Here is an 18,091-nt window from a genome sequence, read left to right on the forward strand (position 1 = left end):
CTGCAACACGTATTGACATTGTAACTTTGGAGACGAGTTCCCTTCAGATCTGTGTGTGTTTGGACAGTTTTGGTTTGTGTATGAGGGTGATTGCTGTGTGTGTGTGTGTGTGTGTGTGTGTGTGTGTGTGTGTGTGTGTGTGTGTGTGTGTGTGTGTGTGAGAGACTTGGTCACACTTTTTTGGTGCCTGTCTATCATTGGGCACAGCTGTTCATCATGGTGTAAGCCTCCCACCTCCTGTTACCTGCCCTTTAATGGGAGGCATCTGCTAGTCTTTTCAAATCAATTTACTATCTAATCTGCAGTACATCGAGTTCCCCCTTGTTCCGCCCTCGTTTTGGGTCAAATTAAAGTGATGCCGAAAGTTATTGCCGAAATGATTGAGTTTGACTGATGTCCCTAAAACGGGTGGAAGATCGTCAGACCAGACCAAGGACCTTATGAATGGGCGCTTCCTCCTCTAACTCAGCTGTCAGTCAATCAACCAATGACAAAAATAACCTTGGTTTGTTCCTTTACAGAGGCGAGCAAGATGACAGTGTAGCATTAATTCTGCAGCCATTTGTTTCACTACAGTGTCAGATACCCAGATCACCTGCATGAAAAAAAAATGAAAAAATGAAAAGACCAGAGGCACTTTAGTGTGCAGTGCTGATATAACAGGAAATGACAGGGAAATAACACAGTAACAACCAGGAAATATTACAGTAACCAAAGGGAAATAACAGAAAACGACTGGGAAATAACAGGAAACTATAGGGAAGTTACACGGTAACGACAGGGAAGTAATACGGTAACGACAGGGAAGTAACACCAAAACGACAGGGAAATAATAAGAAACAGGGAAATAACACGGTAACGACAGGGAAGTAACACGGTAACGACAGGGAAGTAACACGGTAACGACAGGGAAGTAACACGGTAACGACAGGGAAGTAACACGGTAACGACAGGGAAATAACACGGTAACTACAGGGAAGTAACACGGTAACGACAGGGAAGTAACACGGTAACGACAGGGAAGTAACACGTAACGACAGGGAAGTAACACGGTAACGACAGGGAAGTAACACGGTAATGACAGGGAAGTAAGACGGTAACGACAGGGAAGTAACACGGTAACGACAGGGAAGTAACACGGTAATGACAGGGAAGTAAGACGGTAACGACAGGGAAATAACACGGTAATGACAGGGAAGTAACACGGTAACGACAGGGAAGTAACACGGTAACAACAGGGAAGTAACACGGTAATGACAGGGAAGTAACACGGTAACGACAGGGAAGTATGACGGTAACGACAGGGAAGTAACACGGTAACGACAGGGAAGTAACACGGTAATGACAGGGAAGTAACACGGTAATGACAGGGAAGTAACACGGTAACGACAGGGAAGTAACACGGTAACGACAGGGAAATAATAAGAAACAGGGAAGTAACACGGTAACGACAGGGAAGTAAGACGGTAACAACAGGGAAGTAACACGGTAACGACAGGGAAGTAACACGGTAACGACAGGGAAGTAACACGGTAACGACAGGGAAATAATAAGAAACAGGGAAGTAACACGGTAATGACAGGGAAGTAACACGGTAACGACAGGGAAGTAACACGGTAACGACAGGGAAGTAACACGGTAACAACAGGGAAATAATAAGAAACAGGGAAGTAACACGGTAACAACAGGGAAATAATAAGAAACAGGGAAGTAACACGGTAACGACAGGGAAGTAACACGGTAACGACAGGGAAGTAACACGGTAATGACAGGGAAGTAACACGGTAACGACAGGGAAATAATAAGAAACAGGGAAGTAACACGGTAACGACAGGGAAGTAACACGGTAACTACAGGGAAGTAACACGGTAAAGACAGGGAAGTAACACGGTAACGACAGGGAAATAACACGGTAACTACAGGGAAGTAACACGGTAACGACAGGGAAGTAACACGGTAACGACAGGGAAGTAACACGGTAACGACAGGGAAGTAACACGGTAACGACAGGGAAGTAACACGTAACGACAGGGAAGTAACACGGTAACGACAGGGAAGTAACACGGTAATGACAGGGAAGTAAGACGGTAACGACAGGGAAGTAACACAGTAACGACAGGGAAGTAACACGGTAACGACAGGGAAGTAACACGGTAACGACAGGGAAGTAACACGGTAACGACAGGGAAGTAACACGGTAACGACAGGGAAGTAACACGGTAACGACAGGGAAATAATAAGAAACAGGGAAGTAACACGGTAACGACAGGGAAGTAAGACGGTAACAACAGGGAAGTAACACGGTAACGACAGGGAAGTAACACGGTAACGACAGGGAAATATTAAGAAACAGGGAAGTACCACGGTAACGACAGGGAAGTAAGACGGTAACAACAGGGAAGTAACACGGTAATGACAGGGAAGTAACACGGTAACGACAGGGAAGTAACACGGTAACGACAGGGAAGTAACACGGTAACGACAGGGAAGTAACACGGTAACAACAGGGAAATAATAAGAAACAGGGAAGTAACACGGTAACAACAGGGAAATAATAAGAAACAGGGAAGTAACACGGTAACGACAGGGAAGTAACACGGTAACGACAGGGAAGTAACACGGTAATGACAGGGAAGTAACACGGTAACGACAGGGAAATAATAAGAAACAGGGAAGTAACACGGTAACGACAGGGAAGTAACACGGTAACTACAGGGAAGTAACACGGTAAAGACAGGGAAGTAACACGGTAACGACAGGGAAATAACACGGTAACTACAGGGAAGTAACACGGTAACGACAGGGAAGTAACACGGTAACGACAGGGAAGTAACACGGTAACGACAGGGAAGTAACACGGTAACGACAGGGAAGTAACACGTAACGACAGGGAAGTAACACGGTAACGACAGGGAAGTAACACGGTAACGACAGGGAAGTAAGACGGTAACGACAGGGAAGTAACACGGTAACGACAGGGAAGTAACACGGTAACGACAGGGAAGTAACACGGTAACGACAGGGAAGTAACACGGTAACGACAGGGAAATAACACGGTAATGACAGGGAAGTAACACGGTAATGACAGGGAAGTAACACGGTAACGACAGGGAAGTAACACGGTAATGACAGGGAAGTAACACGGTAACGACAGGGAAATAACACGGTAATGACAGGGAAGTAACACGGTAACGACAGGGAAGTAAGACGGTAACGACAGGGAAATAACACGGTAATGACAGGGAAGTAACACGGTAATGACAAGGAAGTAACACGGTAACGACAGGGAAGTAACACGGTAATGACAGGGAAGTAACACGGTAACGACAGGGAAATAATAAGAAACAGGGAAGTAACACGGTAACGACAGGGAAGTAACACGGTAACGACAGGGAAGTAACACGGTAACGACAGGGAAGTAATAAGAAACAGGGAAGTAACACGGTAACATCGCAGTAATAGTACCTAGCTGCTAAATAACTATATAAAGTGTGATGAATTGTCTTGGTTGTTATGTAGAAACAATTATATATTACTTATAGCTAGAATCCTTAATGGTGAAACTGTCATGTCCATTTGCAATATTGCAACAACAAAGAAGTAGTGCAAAACTGTTTACCCCGTTGCTCGATGCTCCTCTGCTTCGTCAACAAAACAAAAACAACGGCTTTAGGGCGGACAGTGGCACTATTTTCCCCTACTGCGAACTCCATCTTTAAAAACGATGTGTAATAGAGGATAATAAGTTATGTAGAAAGTAGTGAAGGCCCTTTTCACCTGTTCTCAGTAGCAATGTCTATACTGATATAGAATGTACTTTCTTAGAAAGACTGTTTATTAAACAGAAACCGTAGCTCCCATTGTCAGATACAAGACACCCCAAAACAACACACACATTCTGTATCTAAGGTCTACAGGGTGCATGTATGTTTTTATTAAAAACTACATCATCTATAACTAGTACATTATAATGGATGAGGAGGGTATCAACTTAAAACGAGATAAATCTATCCACTAACATGGCTACTTGTCTCCTCTCTAGGGAACGAAACGTATCACAGAGCATTGTGAAGTTGCCTAACCACTATTCCAGGAAACGTTTGCCTGGTGACTGTTGCCCCGGCCTGTTCTAGGTCACACAGCTCTAGCAGGGGGCACAGTAGGATGTAGTAAGGGATTTACTATCCCCTACACGTTAAGGCCAGGTCTCTTAAAGTGTATTTAGCGCAAAATATATATATATATATATATATATATATATATATATATATATATATATATATATATATATATATATATATATTCTAGTCTTGCTAGTATCACATTCTAAGAATTTGAAGGAGAAAGAGTGTGAGAGAGACAGGAGTGTTTCTGTTTGGTTTCCCGGACGACGATGGCAGGTGCAGAGGTGAGCACCATGGTCAGGTGATGTTTACACCTGTCCCTGAGTGGTCACCTGTCATCGCTATGCGTCTCTCGGGCCAATGAGGTCGCGGTCCCCATTAATTAACAAGGGATAATGCGGGCCCAAGCACCACTGGAACTATAGAGAAAGTATCATTTGTGAACATGATAACAGGGGAACAGAGTTTGCTTTAGAATACAGTGTTGAAACACCATAGGCACAGTAAAACTATGATTGAAGTAGCGGTGACAAACATAATTACTTATGTATAGTCAATAACAACATGGTACATGTACCTGTTTGCACAACACCTTTAAGGACTGGATAACTATGAACTACGAGCAAAAGACCCAAAAGTGAAGTATTGTGGTTGCCCTACGTAGTTTCTCAAGTACATTGTAAATGGTGCTAATGAGAAGAGGTGAAAAGGGCCTTGAATACTTAGTACATAAGTTATGCTTGTTATCCTCTATTATTTATAGTTCTTAAGTTCTTAATAATTGTTTCAATATAACCAGGAACATTTTTCACACTGTATATCCTTTTGGCACACTTTAAATCTTTATTTAGCAGCTACATACTAACTATAAACGGGTTATTATGGCGTTGTTGCCATGTAGTTACTGTGTTATTTCCCTATTGTTACCCTGTACTTTCCCTATTGTTACCCTGTTCTTTCCCTGCCGTTACAATGTTATTTCCCTATTGTTACCCTGTTCTTTCCCTATTGTTACCCTGTTCTTTCCCTGTCGTTACCATGTTATTTCCCTGTCGTTACCATGTTATTTCCCTGTTCTTTTTCTGTTATTTCCCTGTTCTTTTTCTGTTATTTCCCTGTCATTACCCAGTTATTTCCCTGTCGTTACCCCGTTATTTCCCTGTCGTTACCCAGTTATTTCCCTGTCGTTACCATATTATTTACCTGTCATTACAATGTTATTTCCCTGTCGTTACCCAGTTATTTCCCTGTCGTTACCCCGTTATTTCCCTGTCGTTACCCCGTTATTTCCCTGTCGTTACCCCGTTATTTCCCTGTCGTTTCCTGTTAGCTCCCTGTCGTTACCCAGTTATTTCCCTGTCGTCACCCCGTTATTTCCCTGTCGTTACCCCGTTATTTCCCTGCCGTTACCCCATTATTTCCCTGTCGTTAACGTGTTATTTCCCTGTCGTTACCGTGTTATTTCCCTGTCGTCACCCCGTTATTTCCCTGTCGTTACCCCGTTATTTCCCTGCCGTTACCCCATTATTTCCCTGTCGTTAACGTGTTATTTCCCTGTCGTTACCCCGTTATTTCCCTGTCGTTACCGTGTTATTTCCCTGTCGTTACCGTGTTATTTCCCTGTCGTTACCGTGTTATTTCCCTGTCATTTCCTGTTATTTTCCTGTCGTTACCCTGATATTAACCTGTTGTTTCTAATAAAGATTAGGAAATTGGTTTAGAAAAACTAAAAGATTAATCTCTGTAACTGACTATAGTCATACAACTGTAGAGTGGACATCTTACTGAGTGGACATCAAACTGAAACAAGGAAACAAGAACACAACAAAATGTGTTAGTTCTACTGCAGAGAGAGTGAAGTTGCATCGATGTGTTAGTTCTACTGCAGAGAGAGTGAAGTTGCATCGATGTGTTAGTTCTACTGCAGAGAGAGTGAAGTTGCATCGATGTGTTAGTTCTACTGCAGAGAGAGTGAAGTTGCATCGATGTGTTAGTTCTACTGCAGAGAGAGTGAAGTTGCATCGATGTGTTAGTTCTACTGCAGAGAGAGTGAAGTTGCATCGATGTGTTAGTTCTACTGCAGAGAGAGTGAAGGCACATCGATGTGTTAGTTCTACTGCAGAGAGAGTGAAGTTGCATCGATGTGTTAGTTCTACTGCAGAGAGTGAAGGTACATCGATGTGTTCGTTCTACTGCAGAGAGAGTGAAGCTGCATCGATGTGTTAGTTCTACTGCAGAGAGGGAAGGTACATCGATGTGTTAGTTCTACTGCAGAGAGTGTGAAGATACATCGATGTGTTAGTTCTACTGCAGAGAGAGTGAAGTTGCATCGATGTGTTAGTTCTACTGCAGAGAGAGTGAAGGTACATCGATGTGTTAGTTCTACTGCAGAGAGTGTGAAGATACATCGATGTGTTAGTTCTACTGCAGAGAGAGTGAAGGTACATCGATGTGTTAGTTCTACTGCAGAGAGAGTGAAGGTACATCGATGTGTTAGTTCTACTGCAGAGAGAGTGAAGCTGCATCGATGTGTTAGTTCTACTGCAGAGAGTGTGAAGGTACATCGATGTGTTAGTTCTACTGCAGAGAGAGTGAAGGTACATCGATGTGTTAGTTCTACTGCAGAGAGAGTGAAGGTACATCGATGTGTTAGTTCTACTGCAGAGAGAGTGAAGCTGCATCGATGTGTTAGTTCTACTGCAGAGAGAATGAAGCTGCATCGATGTGTTAGTTCTACTGCAGAGAGAGTGAAGCTGCATCGATGTGCAAGAGAGTGGAAAAGAGGGAGCGAGAGAGCGAGTGAGAGAGCGAGAGAGAAAGAGAGAGAGACAGAGAGAGAGAGAAAGAGAGAGAGAGCAAGATAACAAAATAACACGAGTGGAGAGGAGAGATGTTACTCACGTAGGCACTGAGGCACCATTCCGTTCCAGGTGCCGTTGCCCACGCAGGTGAGAATGGCAGGGAATGACAGCTCATACCCTGGGGAGCAACTGTAGCTCACGCTGGTGCCCCACTCAAAGTCTGTACCCTCCAGGACTCCGTTGGAGATGGCAGAGGGTGCTGCGCAGGTCACCGCTATGGGTGGAGAGGGGAAGGGGGTGAGGGGGGAGAAGAGCGGAGAGAGGGGTGAGAAAGAGGGTGGTTGTAGTGGAAGAGAGTATAGGGAGAAAGAGGAGGAGAGAGGGGAGAGGGAGAGAGGAGAGAGAATAGGGAGAGAGAAGGAGAGCGGGGGAGGAGAGAGGAGGGAGGAAGAGAGAGAGGGGAGGGAGAGAGAGAGAGAGGAGGAGGAGAGAAAGGAGAAGCAAGAGAGAGAGGGGTAGAGAGAGGAGAGAGAGAGAGCGATAGAGAGGGGAGGGAGGGAGGGAGGGAGGGAGGGAGGGAGGGAGGGAGGGAGGGAGGGAGGGAGGGAGGGAGGGAGGGAGGGAGGGAGGGAGGGAGGCGAGAGGGCGTTTACTCTGAGGGGAAGTAATACTTTAATCAATGCTGAATTACTCACTTACTTAACCCTCATTATCCCTGTAGGGATATCATTAATCAATTAGGCATGAATCACACTTGACTTAACCCTCATTATCCCTGTATGGATATCATGAATCAATTAGGCATGAATCACACTTTACTTAACCCTCATTATCCCTGTAGGGATATCATGAATCAATTAGGCACGAATCATACTTTACTTAACCCTCATTATCCCTGTAAGGATATCATGAATCAATTAGGCACGAATCATACTTTACTTAACTCTCGTTATCACTGTAGAGTTATCCTGAATCAATTAGGCACGATTTATATGATTCCATTCATGGCATAAAGGCAAACAGCGAATACACAAGAAACCTTTGGGAAAAGGCCACAGGGAAAAGGCTAACAACTAAAACAACATATTTTCATAATCTTAGGAAATGAAGCCGATGGAATAATTGTGGCTTTGCCACCCTTAGTGGACATTTACTACCAGCTGTCTAACTGAAACCTGAGCTAATGGTTTTCTCTCCGAGCACTAGCCTCTGGGTGTCACTAGGCTACCTGGGGTGGCGGGTGGCCTAGTGGTTAGAGCGTTGGGCCAGTAACCGAAACCGAATCCCTGAGCTGACAAGGTAAAAATCTGTTGTTCTGCCCCTGAACCAGGTAGTTCCTAGGCCGGCATTGTAAATAAGAATTTGTTCTTAACTGACTTGCCTAATTAAATAAAGGTTAAATAAAAAATAACTGAGTCCCAAATTGCACCCTATTCCCTATATAGTGCAATACGGCAGAGAGAAAGGGACAGTTTGTTTGTCTGAGCGCTGCCTGGGAGTCGTGGTACGCCACAGCCAATGCCACACTTGAGTAGGAGAGAGGGCTAGGCTGGATGACTCATGTTGCACTCTGTAGAGTGAGTCTCCCTTTCTCTTCCGTGTTTGTTTTTCACAAGGAGTTCTGCCAACTACGATGTGGACACAGCATACTCCTCCTCTCACTGAACTACAGCAAGTAATAGCAGATATCGTAGGCTTTCCAAAAAATTGCATGGCGGATACACTCCTTTCAGCAAATTACAGTAACAGCAGATAGGGCTTTCTAGAAGACTGTTCTGTGAGGGTTGGTTTGGGCAGAAACAGGCTTTCCAGCGTACTATACAATAAACACAATATTCTCACCAAATTACAGTAAAATAGTGCACTATATTGGAAAGTCTATCACCATGGATACAGTCATCTCACTGAATAACCGTTACAGCACTGTGGATAGACTTTCCAAAAGATGGGGTTGGTTTGGTCAGTAACAGCACTATGGATACTAGGCCTATTCCTTATACTATATATTATTAGTCCATTCCATTTGACCAGAACCCTTTGATTTGGAGGGTAGTGATTAAATGAATCAGCTGACTATAAAAACAAAAACACATTAGTCCAGCTCAATGGAGCTTTCTGATGATTAGCTACTCTTATTGCCATCTCTGTGTCACAGTAATAAAAGCAATAAACGTGTAATAAATTCCCAAATGTTGTATTAATATTCTGAATTAGTATTGGACACGCTTGGTAGCCCCTCCGTTGAGAGTGGACCAGCTTGGCTTGTACTAAGCTAATGAATAATAGCTTTATGCAGAGTAGTTTCACAACTCCAGTGACACAACAGTGGTGAAGTTCTACAGCCGCTGTGATGGATCCTCCATTTCACAGGCGTTCTCACATACAGTATACAATACGAGTGTACGCACGCACGCGCGCACGCTCGCACACACGCACACGCACACACGCAACGTTGTGTTAAAAGGCAATGTTAGACTTTCACCCATCCACCTCCATTAGGCTACTTTCCATTCCACACGTCAACATCCACATTCACAGATCTAACTGTGCATCATAACAATGAGATATCACTCTGCAGCTGTTACATATGTATGCATAACAACACACTTTCACACAGCCAAGAAATGGAACTATCACCTGTACAAACGGATGAAGATATGTGTTGATCATAGCTGGTCCAAGATCATGGTAAAAAGCTGAATTGTATGCATGTTGAGAAAGTGTGTTATGAAGAGAAACCTTTTCTGCCTGGCCATATAGTGTCAGCAATAACAACTACAAGACAGGATGTTGGTCCTACAATAACAAACCAAAGAAAACTGATATGCTTTATTTAAACCCTTTTCTCACTGTGGCACAATGATATATGGGCTACCGTTGCTAAGGGCAACAGTGTGGAAAGCAGGAGGTGTGCAGTGTTACTGTGAATAAGCTATAACAATCTGTGGTGAAACTGGTGGTGATGCCATAGGGAACCCAAGCCAAGACATCTCTGTTTTAGACAATGGGAACATTGATTAGTTAGTCCCTAAGACTTGGCTCATTGAAATCTATTCTAAAGTGTAGATACACATATTCAAACACTCAAATTGAAGTAGTCAGGGGAACAAACCAACCAAACAAAGTGTTGCTGGGCCCTACCTTTGAAAGATGCTATGATGCCAAAATGTTATTAGATATGTTCCACAGAGCATTGTGGGTAATGAAGTACATTATGCTACACATGTGTTGCTAGGTCTTACCTTGGCAGGATGCCATGATACCACTCCAGGTGCCGTTGGAGGTGCAGGTGCGTACAGCCGAGCTGTCGGCCTCCATGCTGTATCCCGGAGCACACAGGAATGTGATGTTCTGACCAATAGCAAAGTCCTCTCCATACCTCATCCCATTGGCTGGAACCCCAGGGTCGCCACAGTTGATCACTGTGATTAGACAGAAAGAAGGAAGGAGGGAGGGAGGGAGAGGGGGGGCAGGGAGGGAGGGAGGAAGGAAGAAGGAAGAAAGAGAGGAAAGAAGGAAGGACGGAAGGAAGGACGGGAGGGAGGGAGGGAGGGAAGGAAGGAAGGAAGGAAGGAAGGAAGGAATGAACAAAGGAAGGTAGGAAGGAAGGGGACAAAAGAGTGACTCAGTGACACAGTGTACTCTGTTACAGCAAACAAATACATACATAACAAAGAAGACATCCCCTGTCTGGACACTTAGTTGGCTTTCTGGCTCTTGTGTGACAGACGCGGATATCTATGACGGCGGTCGAAGTGCAATTTAGGCCCCATTGTGGGTCCGGCGTAAGATGTAACTGGGGCTGTGACAACAATCGGTGGGAAACCTAATCCACAAATCATCTGAAATGACCAATTTATGCAGCCAGCAACAGAGATATCTCCACTGATGAGATACCCCCTCGCCTCTTTTATTCAAAATGATAGATTTCACTATCACGGGGAAAATCAATAGCTGTGAGCTGTGTTCTCATACGAGGGTCTCCTGGGTTTAACTTCCATAATCAATTCTGTCAATCTCTTACGACTATAACTCGCTTCTGTTCTGTGGAGGACGGGATGGAAAACAGAGCAGGAAGTAGAGTGTTTACGGTCTACCTGGGAATTCAGATGACAAGGTAACAGAAACACATCAGTAGTTCTGTGATCAGTGATCACCGTGACTGTTTAATGTTTATGGTGTACCTGGGAATTCAGATGACAAGGTAACAGAAACACATCAGCAGTTCTGTGATCAGTGATCACCGTGACTGTTTAATGTTTATGGTCTACCTGGGAATTCAGATGACAAGGTAACAGAAACACATCAGTAGTTCTGTGATCAGTGATCACCGTGACTGTTTAATGTTTATGGTCTACCTGGGAATTCAGATGACAAGGTAACAGAAACACATCAGCAGTTCTGTGATCAGTGATCACCGTGACTGTTTAATGTTTATGGTCTACCTGGGAATTCAGATGACAAGGTAACAGAAAGACATCAGCAGTTCTGTGATCAGTGATCACCGTGACTGTTTAATGTTTATGGTCTACCTGGGAATTCAGATGACAAGGTAACAGAAACACATCAGCAGTTCTGTGATCAGTGATCACCGTGACTGTTTAATGTTTATGGTCTACCTGGGAATTCAGATGACAAGGTAACAGAAACACATCAGCAGTTCTGTGATCAGTGATCACCGTGACTGTTTAATGTTTATGGTCTACCTGGGAATTCAGATGACAAGGTAACAGAAACACATCAGCAGTTCTGTGATCAGTGATCACCGTGACTGTTTAATGTTTATGGTCTACCTGGGAATTCAGATGACAAGGTAACAGAAACACATCAGCAGTTCTGTGATCAGTGATCACCGTGACTGTTTAATGTTTATGGTCTACCTGGGAATTCAGATGACAAGGTAACAGAAACACATCAGCAGTTCTGTGATCAGTGATCACCGTGACTGTTTAATGTTTATGGTCTACCTGGGAATTCAGATGACAAGGTAACAGAAACACATCAGCAGTTCTGTGATCAGTGATCACCGTGACTGTTTAATGTTTATGGTCTACCTGGGAATTCAGATGACAAGGTAACAGAAACACATCAGCAGTTCTGTGATCAGTGATCACCGTGACTGTTTAATGTTTATGGTCTACCTGGGAATTCAGATGACAAGGTAACAGAAACACATCAGCAGTTCTGTGATCAGTGATCACCGTGACTGTTTAATGTTTATGGTCTACCTGGGAATTCAGATGACAAGGTAACAGAAACACATCAGTAGTTCTGTGATCAGTGATCACCGTGACTGTTTTTAATTTCAGAAAAAAGTTCACCTGTCACATCCTGACCATAGAAAGATGTTATTTTCTATGGTAGAGTAGGTCAGGGCGTGGCAGGGTTTTTCTCTCTCTATGTTTTCTATTTCTATGTTTAGGTTCTAGTTTTGTATTTCTATGTTGGGTTTTGTTTGGAATGATCTCCAATTAGAGGCAGCTGGTCTTCATTGTCTCTAATTGGAGATCATACTTAAGTAGGGTTTTTTTCACCTGGGTTTTGTGGGTGATTAATTTTTAATTGTGTATGTGTTCATCTCTGTGTCACGGTTTGTTGTTTTTTCATTCAGTGTATTTATGTATTGCATAGTTTCACAGTATAAATAAAATGTGGAACGACACACACCCTGCACTTTGGTCCTCTTCTTCCTATGACAGCCGTGACATCACCCCCCCATTGATTTATGTGGTGCCCTTATCAATTCCAGAATTACAGTTTTCCATACATTTAGTGTATTTTGCTAAAAAAAAAAAAAAAACCTGAGAATGAAGCTTTGGGAATCAATCATCAGAGCGTTAAGCTCGTAAACATCTAGGTGGTGTGGAAAATGTCTCGACCAAAATGCTAATGTGACTCCACCACTGGATAGAAAACATTGCATCGCCCTTCTCAGCCTGCTCAATAAAACACATGTAAAGACTCATCAATCAGTACTACTTTGACACGTTACTTTTTGTTACTTTATTTCTTTATTTTTTTGTTGGTATTTTTCTTAAAACTGCATTGTTGGTTAAGGGCTGTGTAAGTAAGCATTTCACTGTAAGGTCTACAGCTGTTGTATTCGGGGCATGTGACAAATTTGATTTGATGCCACAGGCAAGGGATGTGTCCCAAATTACACCTTATTCCCTAAAAAGGTGCGCTACGTTAGATCAGAGCCCTGAGACTATATAGGTAACAGGGTGCCATTTTGGGGGACAAACCAAAGGTCTCTTTGAAACGCTGTAGGCAAAGCATTCTGCCTGTTTAAGCATATATGGGCACTAAGAGGCATACGATCAAAGGAAATGAACCTAGCCTGGAGGAACGAGTGTGGTCTATAACTTCTGTCTAGGGGTGATATGGAGACAGGCAGGAAGTAGTTTATAGATCTGGTAGTCCATTCCTGAATGAACTGAATCTGAAACACCAGGTGAGATAGAGAGGAATTATCTACCTGAAGTGGAATAAGTCTCTCTGTCTCTCCCAGCTAGCACATTTGGTTCCTTGGAAGTTGTGGGAACGTATTTTTTTTGTTTCACATTGTTTGTGGGAACGAAGTCATACATTTCCTGACCGGTAAAACTGACGTTTTTTTAAACATTCTGTGCAGAGAAGTGAACATTTTCACTGTTCTGGGAACATTTATTTTTAGGTTGCAGGGAGGTTCTGAGATTGTTTTACTCTATTTCATTGAACACTCTGAGAATGGAAATGATAGGTTATTTGGAGGCTTTAAATAACTTCCTTGAAGATTCAAACCTATAATCTGTTCTCTATCCATGGAATTAGTCTTCTGTGCCACCAGGATGGAGCTAGCATACCATGTTTTTACATGTTAGTCTATTCAAACAGACCCCATTTCAAAGGAAACAAGCAATCATTAAGATCAGGTGTGGCCAATTAGTGGACTTGGCCAACACACCTGAACACACTTAACAAGATAGAAGATAGAGTTTTGCTGTTGCTGAGAATGGAATATATATGTTTTTAAACAACATTCTTAGAACGTTCTCTGAATGTTTCTAACATTTTCTTGTGGTTTTTATGGAAAGTTTTTTTTATGTTCTTGGAACAATTTGAAAATAGGACTTTAGAACCATGAGGAAACCTGTAGGAAATGTTAAGCTGAAGTAATGAAATTCCAACAGAAGAACGTTGTTTCTTAATGTTCTCTGAACTACATGAAAACATTCCTAATGTCAAACCAATTCGAGAACATTCCTAGAACATTACCAAAATTGAAATGTAACCATGTTTCAACTTTAAGGAAACATTCTGAAATGAAATACCAATAAAACATTTTTTTTTGTCAAGTTCCTTAAATATGCTGAGAATGTTCCAAAGCCAAGTAACTATCCGGCACCATTCCCAGAAAGTTGTATGCAAAATAACCTTAGGACAACCACTCTCACCAAGCTCTAAGAAACATATGCTTCTCAGAACGTTATGTGGCAGCCTCTCTCCCTCACTCTCCCTTTCAGTCTCTCGGTCTCTCTCCCCCTCTGTCTCGCCCCTGGGCCTAGATTTAAATCAGATTGACTCCCTGGCGTTGTCTACTCAACTGAGAAGGAGCTGAAGAAGAGGGAAGAGCTTTGGAGGGTATGGTAATATGTACAAGGTAACAGAGAGGCACAGAGGGATTGATTTTCTTATCTTGCTGGAGCAGGGACACAGGGCTCTTCTGACCTCTCTTCTCTGTCTCAACCCACCAGTCACTGTGCGTGTGTGTGCGTCTGTATGTGTGCGTGAGACCCCTTCTCTCGCTGTCTCAATCTTTAACCTGAAGGCTACCTTAAAGAGTGTCTCCTCTTCGATCCCTCTCTTACACTGCCTGGAGAATTCCAGTCATAAACAACCCACCCTTCTTAACATGAGAGGAGCAACGTCTTGAAATGTCATGACAACAGGATGCGAGATTAAGATTCTGGAATAGTTCCAAATGTTCCCTTTATTGTGCACTTCTTTTGACAAGGACCCATAGGGCTGTGGCCAAAAGTAGTGTACTATATAGGGAATAGGGTACCATTTGGGACGCAGACTGTCTTCAGCCTCAGCCCACTGATAGAACCAATCCCCCCATCTATGACTCTGTATCACATATCAATAGGTCCCATATACGAAAACCAAAGATCACAATCGAAATACATCGTAAAAAAAAACATTATGGTGTTATCAGTAGGAATTTTCAAACGTCCCTGTTCATAAGCACAAAGGGTAAGTCCAGGGCACTAATTTATAAATGTTCTGATCTAGGATCCTTTTTGCCTTTCAGATCATAATGAATAAGATTAGATTGACGGGGGGGAAGGGGGGGGGTCTGATCCTAGATCAGCACACCTACTCTGAGACGCTTTATGAATGCGGGCTCTGATCTCACTTACTGCTGCAGTTCAGGGCAGTGAGGTTGGTTTATGGAGACTTACTGCTGCAGTTCAGGGCAGTGAGGTTGGTTTATGAAGACTTACTGCTGCAGTTCAGGGCAGTGAGGTTGGTTTATGAAGACTTACTGCTGCAGTTCAGGGCAGTGAGGTTGGTTTATGAAGACTTACTGCTGCAGTTCAGGGCAGTGAGGTTGGTTTATGAAGACTTACTGCTGCAGTTCAGGGCAGTGAGGTTGGTTTATGAAGACTTACTGGTGCAGTTCAGGGCAGTGAGGTTGGTTTATGAAGACTTACTGCTGCAGTTCAGGGCAGTGAGGTTGGTTTATGAAGACTTACTGCTGCAGTTCAGGGCAGTGAGGTTGGTTTATGAAGACTTACTGCTGCAGTTCAGGGCAGTGAGGTTGGTTTATGAAGACTTACTGCTGCAGTTCAGGGCAGTGAGGTTGGTTTATGGAGACTTACTGGTGCAGTTGGGGGCAGTGCCAGACCAGGTGGCATTGGCCAGACACTGACGTGTGGTGGAGCCGGTCAGCAGGTAGCCATCCATACAGGAGTAGGTGACGGAGTGGGAGTAGGTTGTGCCGTCCAGCCGGGACACACGGCCGTTACTGGGGGTCCCCGGGTTCCCACACTGCACCGCTGGAGAGAGAGAGAGAAGGGGCAGATAGAGTTTGATTGAATGATTGGTTTTATGTGATAATTCAAAAATACTTGTGAAGTTGTTTCATCATATACTAGTACACCGAGTATACAAAACATTAAGAACACTTTTCATGAAACAGACTGACTAGGTGAAAGCTATGATCCCTTATCGATGTCACTTGTTCAATCAGTGTAGATGAAAGGGAGGAGACAGGCTAAAGTTGGATTTTTAAGCTTTGAGACAATTGGGACATGGATTGTGTATGTGTGCCATTCAGAGGGTGAATGGCCCAGACAACATTTTGAAGTGCCTTTGAACGGGGTATGGATACAGTAGTAGGTGTTAGGCTGCTGGGTTTTTCACGCTCAACAGTTTCCCGTGTGTATCAAGAATGGTCCACCACCCAAAAGACATCCAGCCAACTTGACACAACTGTGGGAACCATTGGAGTCAACATGGGCCAGCATCCTTGTGGAACGCTTTTGACACTTTGTAGAGTCAGTGCCCACGACGAACTGAGGCTGTTCTGAGGGCAAAAGGAGGAGGGGGGGGGGGCACTCACACTTGGCGTGTTTGGATTTAGTTTTGGGGAAGGGGATGACTCAAGTGTACTAGAATAACATTGTTTAATAAATGATGACTTACAGTTGAAGTCGGAAGTTTACATACACCTCAGCCAAATACATTTAAACTCAGTTTCTCACAATTCCTGACATTTAATCCTAGTAAAAATTCCCTGTCTTAGGTCAGTTAGGATCACCACTTTATTTTAAGAATGTGAAATGTCAGAATAATAGTAGAGAGAATGATTTATTTCAGCTTTTACTTCTTTCATCACATTCCCAGTGGGTCAGAAGTTTACATGCACTCAATTAGTATTTGGTAGCGTTGCCTTTAAATTGTTTAACTTGGGTCAAACGTTCCACAATAAAAATGGGTGCATTTTTGGCCTATTCCTCCTGACAGAGCTGGTGTAACTGAGTCAGGTTTGTAGGCCTCCTTGCTCGCACATACTTTTTCAGTTCTGCCCACAAATGTTCTACAGGATTGAGGTCAGGGCTTTGTGATGGCCACTCCAATACCTTGACTTTGTTGTCCTTAAGCCATTTTGCCACAACTTTGGAAGAATGCTTGGGGTCATTGTCCATTTGGAAGACCCATTTGCGACCAAGATTTAACTTCCTGACTGATGTCTTGAGATGTTGCTTCAATATATTCACATCATTTTCCTGCCTCATGATGCCATCTATTTTGTGAAGTGCACCAGTCCCTCCTGCAGCAAAGCACCCCCAAATATGATGCTGCCACTCCCGTGCTTCATGGTTGGGATGGTGTTCTGCGGCTTGCAAGCCTCCCCCTTTTTCCTCCAAACATAACGATGGTCATTATGGCCAAACAGTTCTATTTTTGTTTCATCAGACCAGAGGACATTTCTTCAAAAAGTACGATCTTTGTCCCCATGTGCAGTTGCAAACCGTAGTCTGGTTTTTTTATGGCGGTTTTGGAGCAGTGGCTTCTTCCTTGCTGAGTGGCCTTTCAGGTTATGTCGATATAGGTCTCGTTTTACTGTGGATATAGATACTTTTGTACCTGTTCCCTCCAGCATCTTCAAATCAAATCAACGTTTATTTGTCACGTGCGCCAAATACAACAGGTGTAGACCTTACAGTGAAATGCTTACTTACAGGCTCTAACCAATAGTGCGAAAAAAAAGGTATGTGTGTGTTTTAGGTAAGTAAAGAAATAAAACAACAGTAAAAAGACATTTGAAAATAACAGTAGCAAGGCTATATACAGACACCGGTTAGTCAGGCTTATTGAGGTAGTATGTACATGTAGGTATGGTTAAAGTGACTATGCATATATGATAAACAGAGAGTAGCAGCAGCGTAAAAGAGGGGTTGGGGGGGGGGGGGCACACAATGCAAATAGTCCGGGTAACCATTTGGCTACCTGTTCAGAAGTCTTATGGCTTGGGGGTAAAAACTGTTGAGAAGCCTTTTTGTCCTAGACTTGGCACTCCGGTACCGCTTGCCATGCGGTAGTAGAGAGAACAGTCTATGACTGGGGTGGTTGGGGTCTTTGACAATTTTTAGGGCCTTCCTCTGACACCGCCTG

The 18,091-nt window shown here is 43.4% G+C and overlaps 1 protein-coding gene across 3 annotated transcripts in view; it reads right to left on the reverse strand.

Annotated features, from left to right (window-relative positions):
* Positions 1–18,091, reverse strand: part of LOC106588997 (CUB and sushi domain-containing protein 3) — a 746,396-nt gene that overhangs the window by 38,199 nt on the left and 690,106 nt on the right. For all 3 annotated transcript variants that reach the window (XM_045709277.1, XM_014178612.2, XM_014178611.2), the window contains 3 exons: positions 15,793–15,969; positions 10,168–10,347; positions 7,026–7,199 (listed from right to left, as the gene is read on the reverse strand). In XM_045709277.1, coding sequence (XP_045565233.1) covers positions 7,026–7,199; positions 10,168–10,347; positions 15,793–15,969 — 531 coding nt within the window. The remainder of the gene's footprint in view (positions 1–7,025; positions 7,200–10,167; positions 10,348–15,792; positions 15,970–18,091) is intronic.

This window comes from Salmo salar, chromosome ssa27 (genome assembly GCF_905237065.1).
Source record: "Salmo salar chromosome ssa27, Ssal_v3.1, whole genome shotgun sequence".
In the NCBI taxonomy this organism is placed as follows: Eukaryota; Metazoa; Chordata; class Actinopteri; order Salmoniformes; family Salmonidae; genus Salmo; species Salmo salar.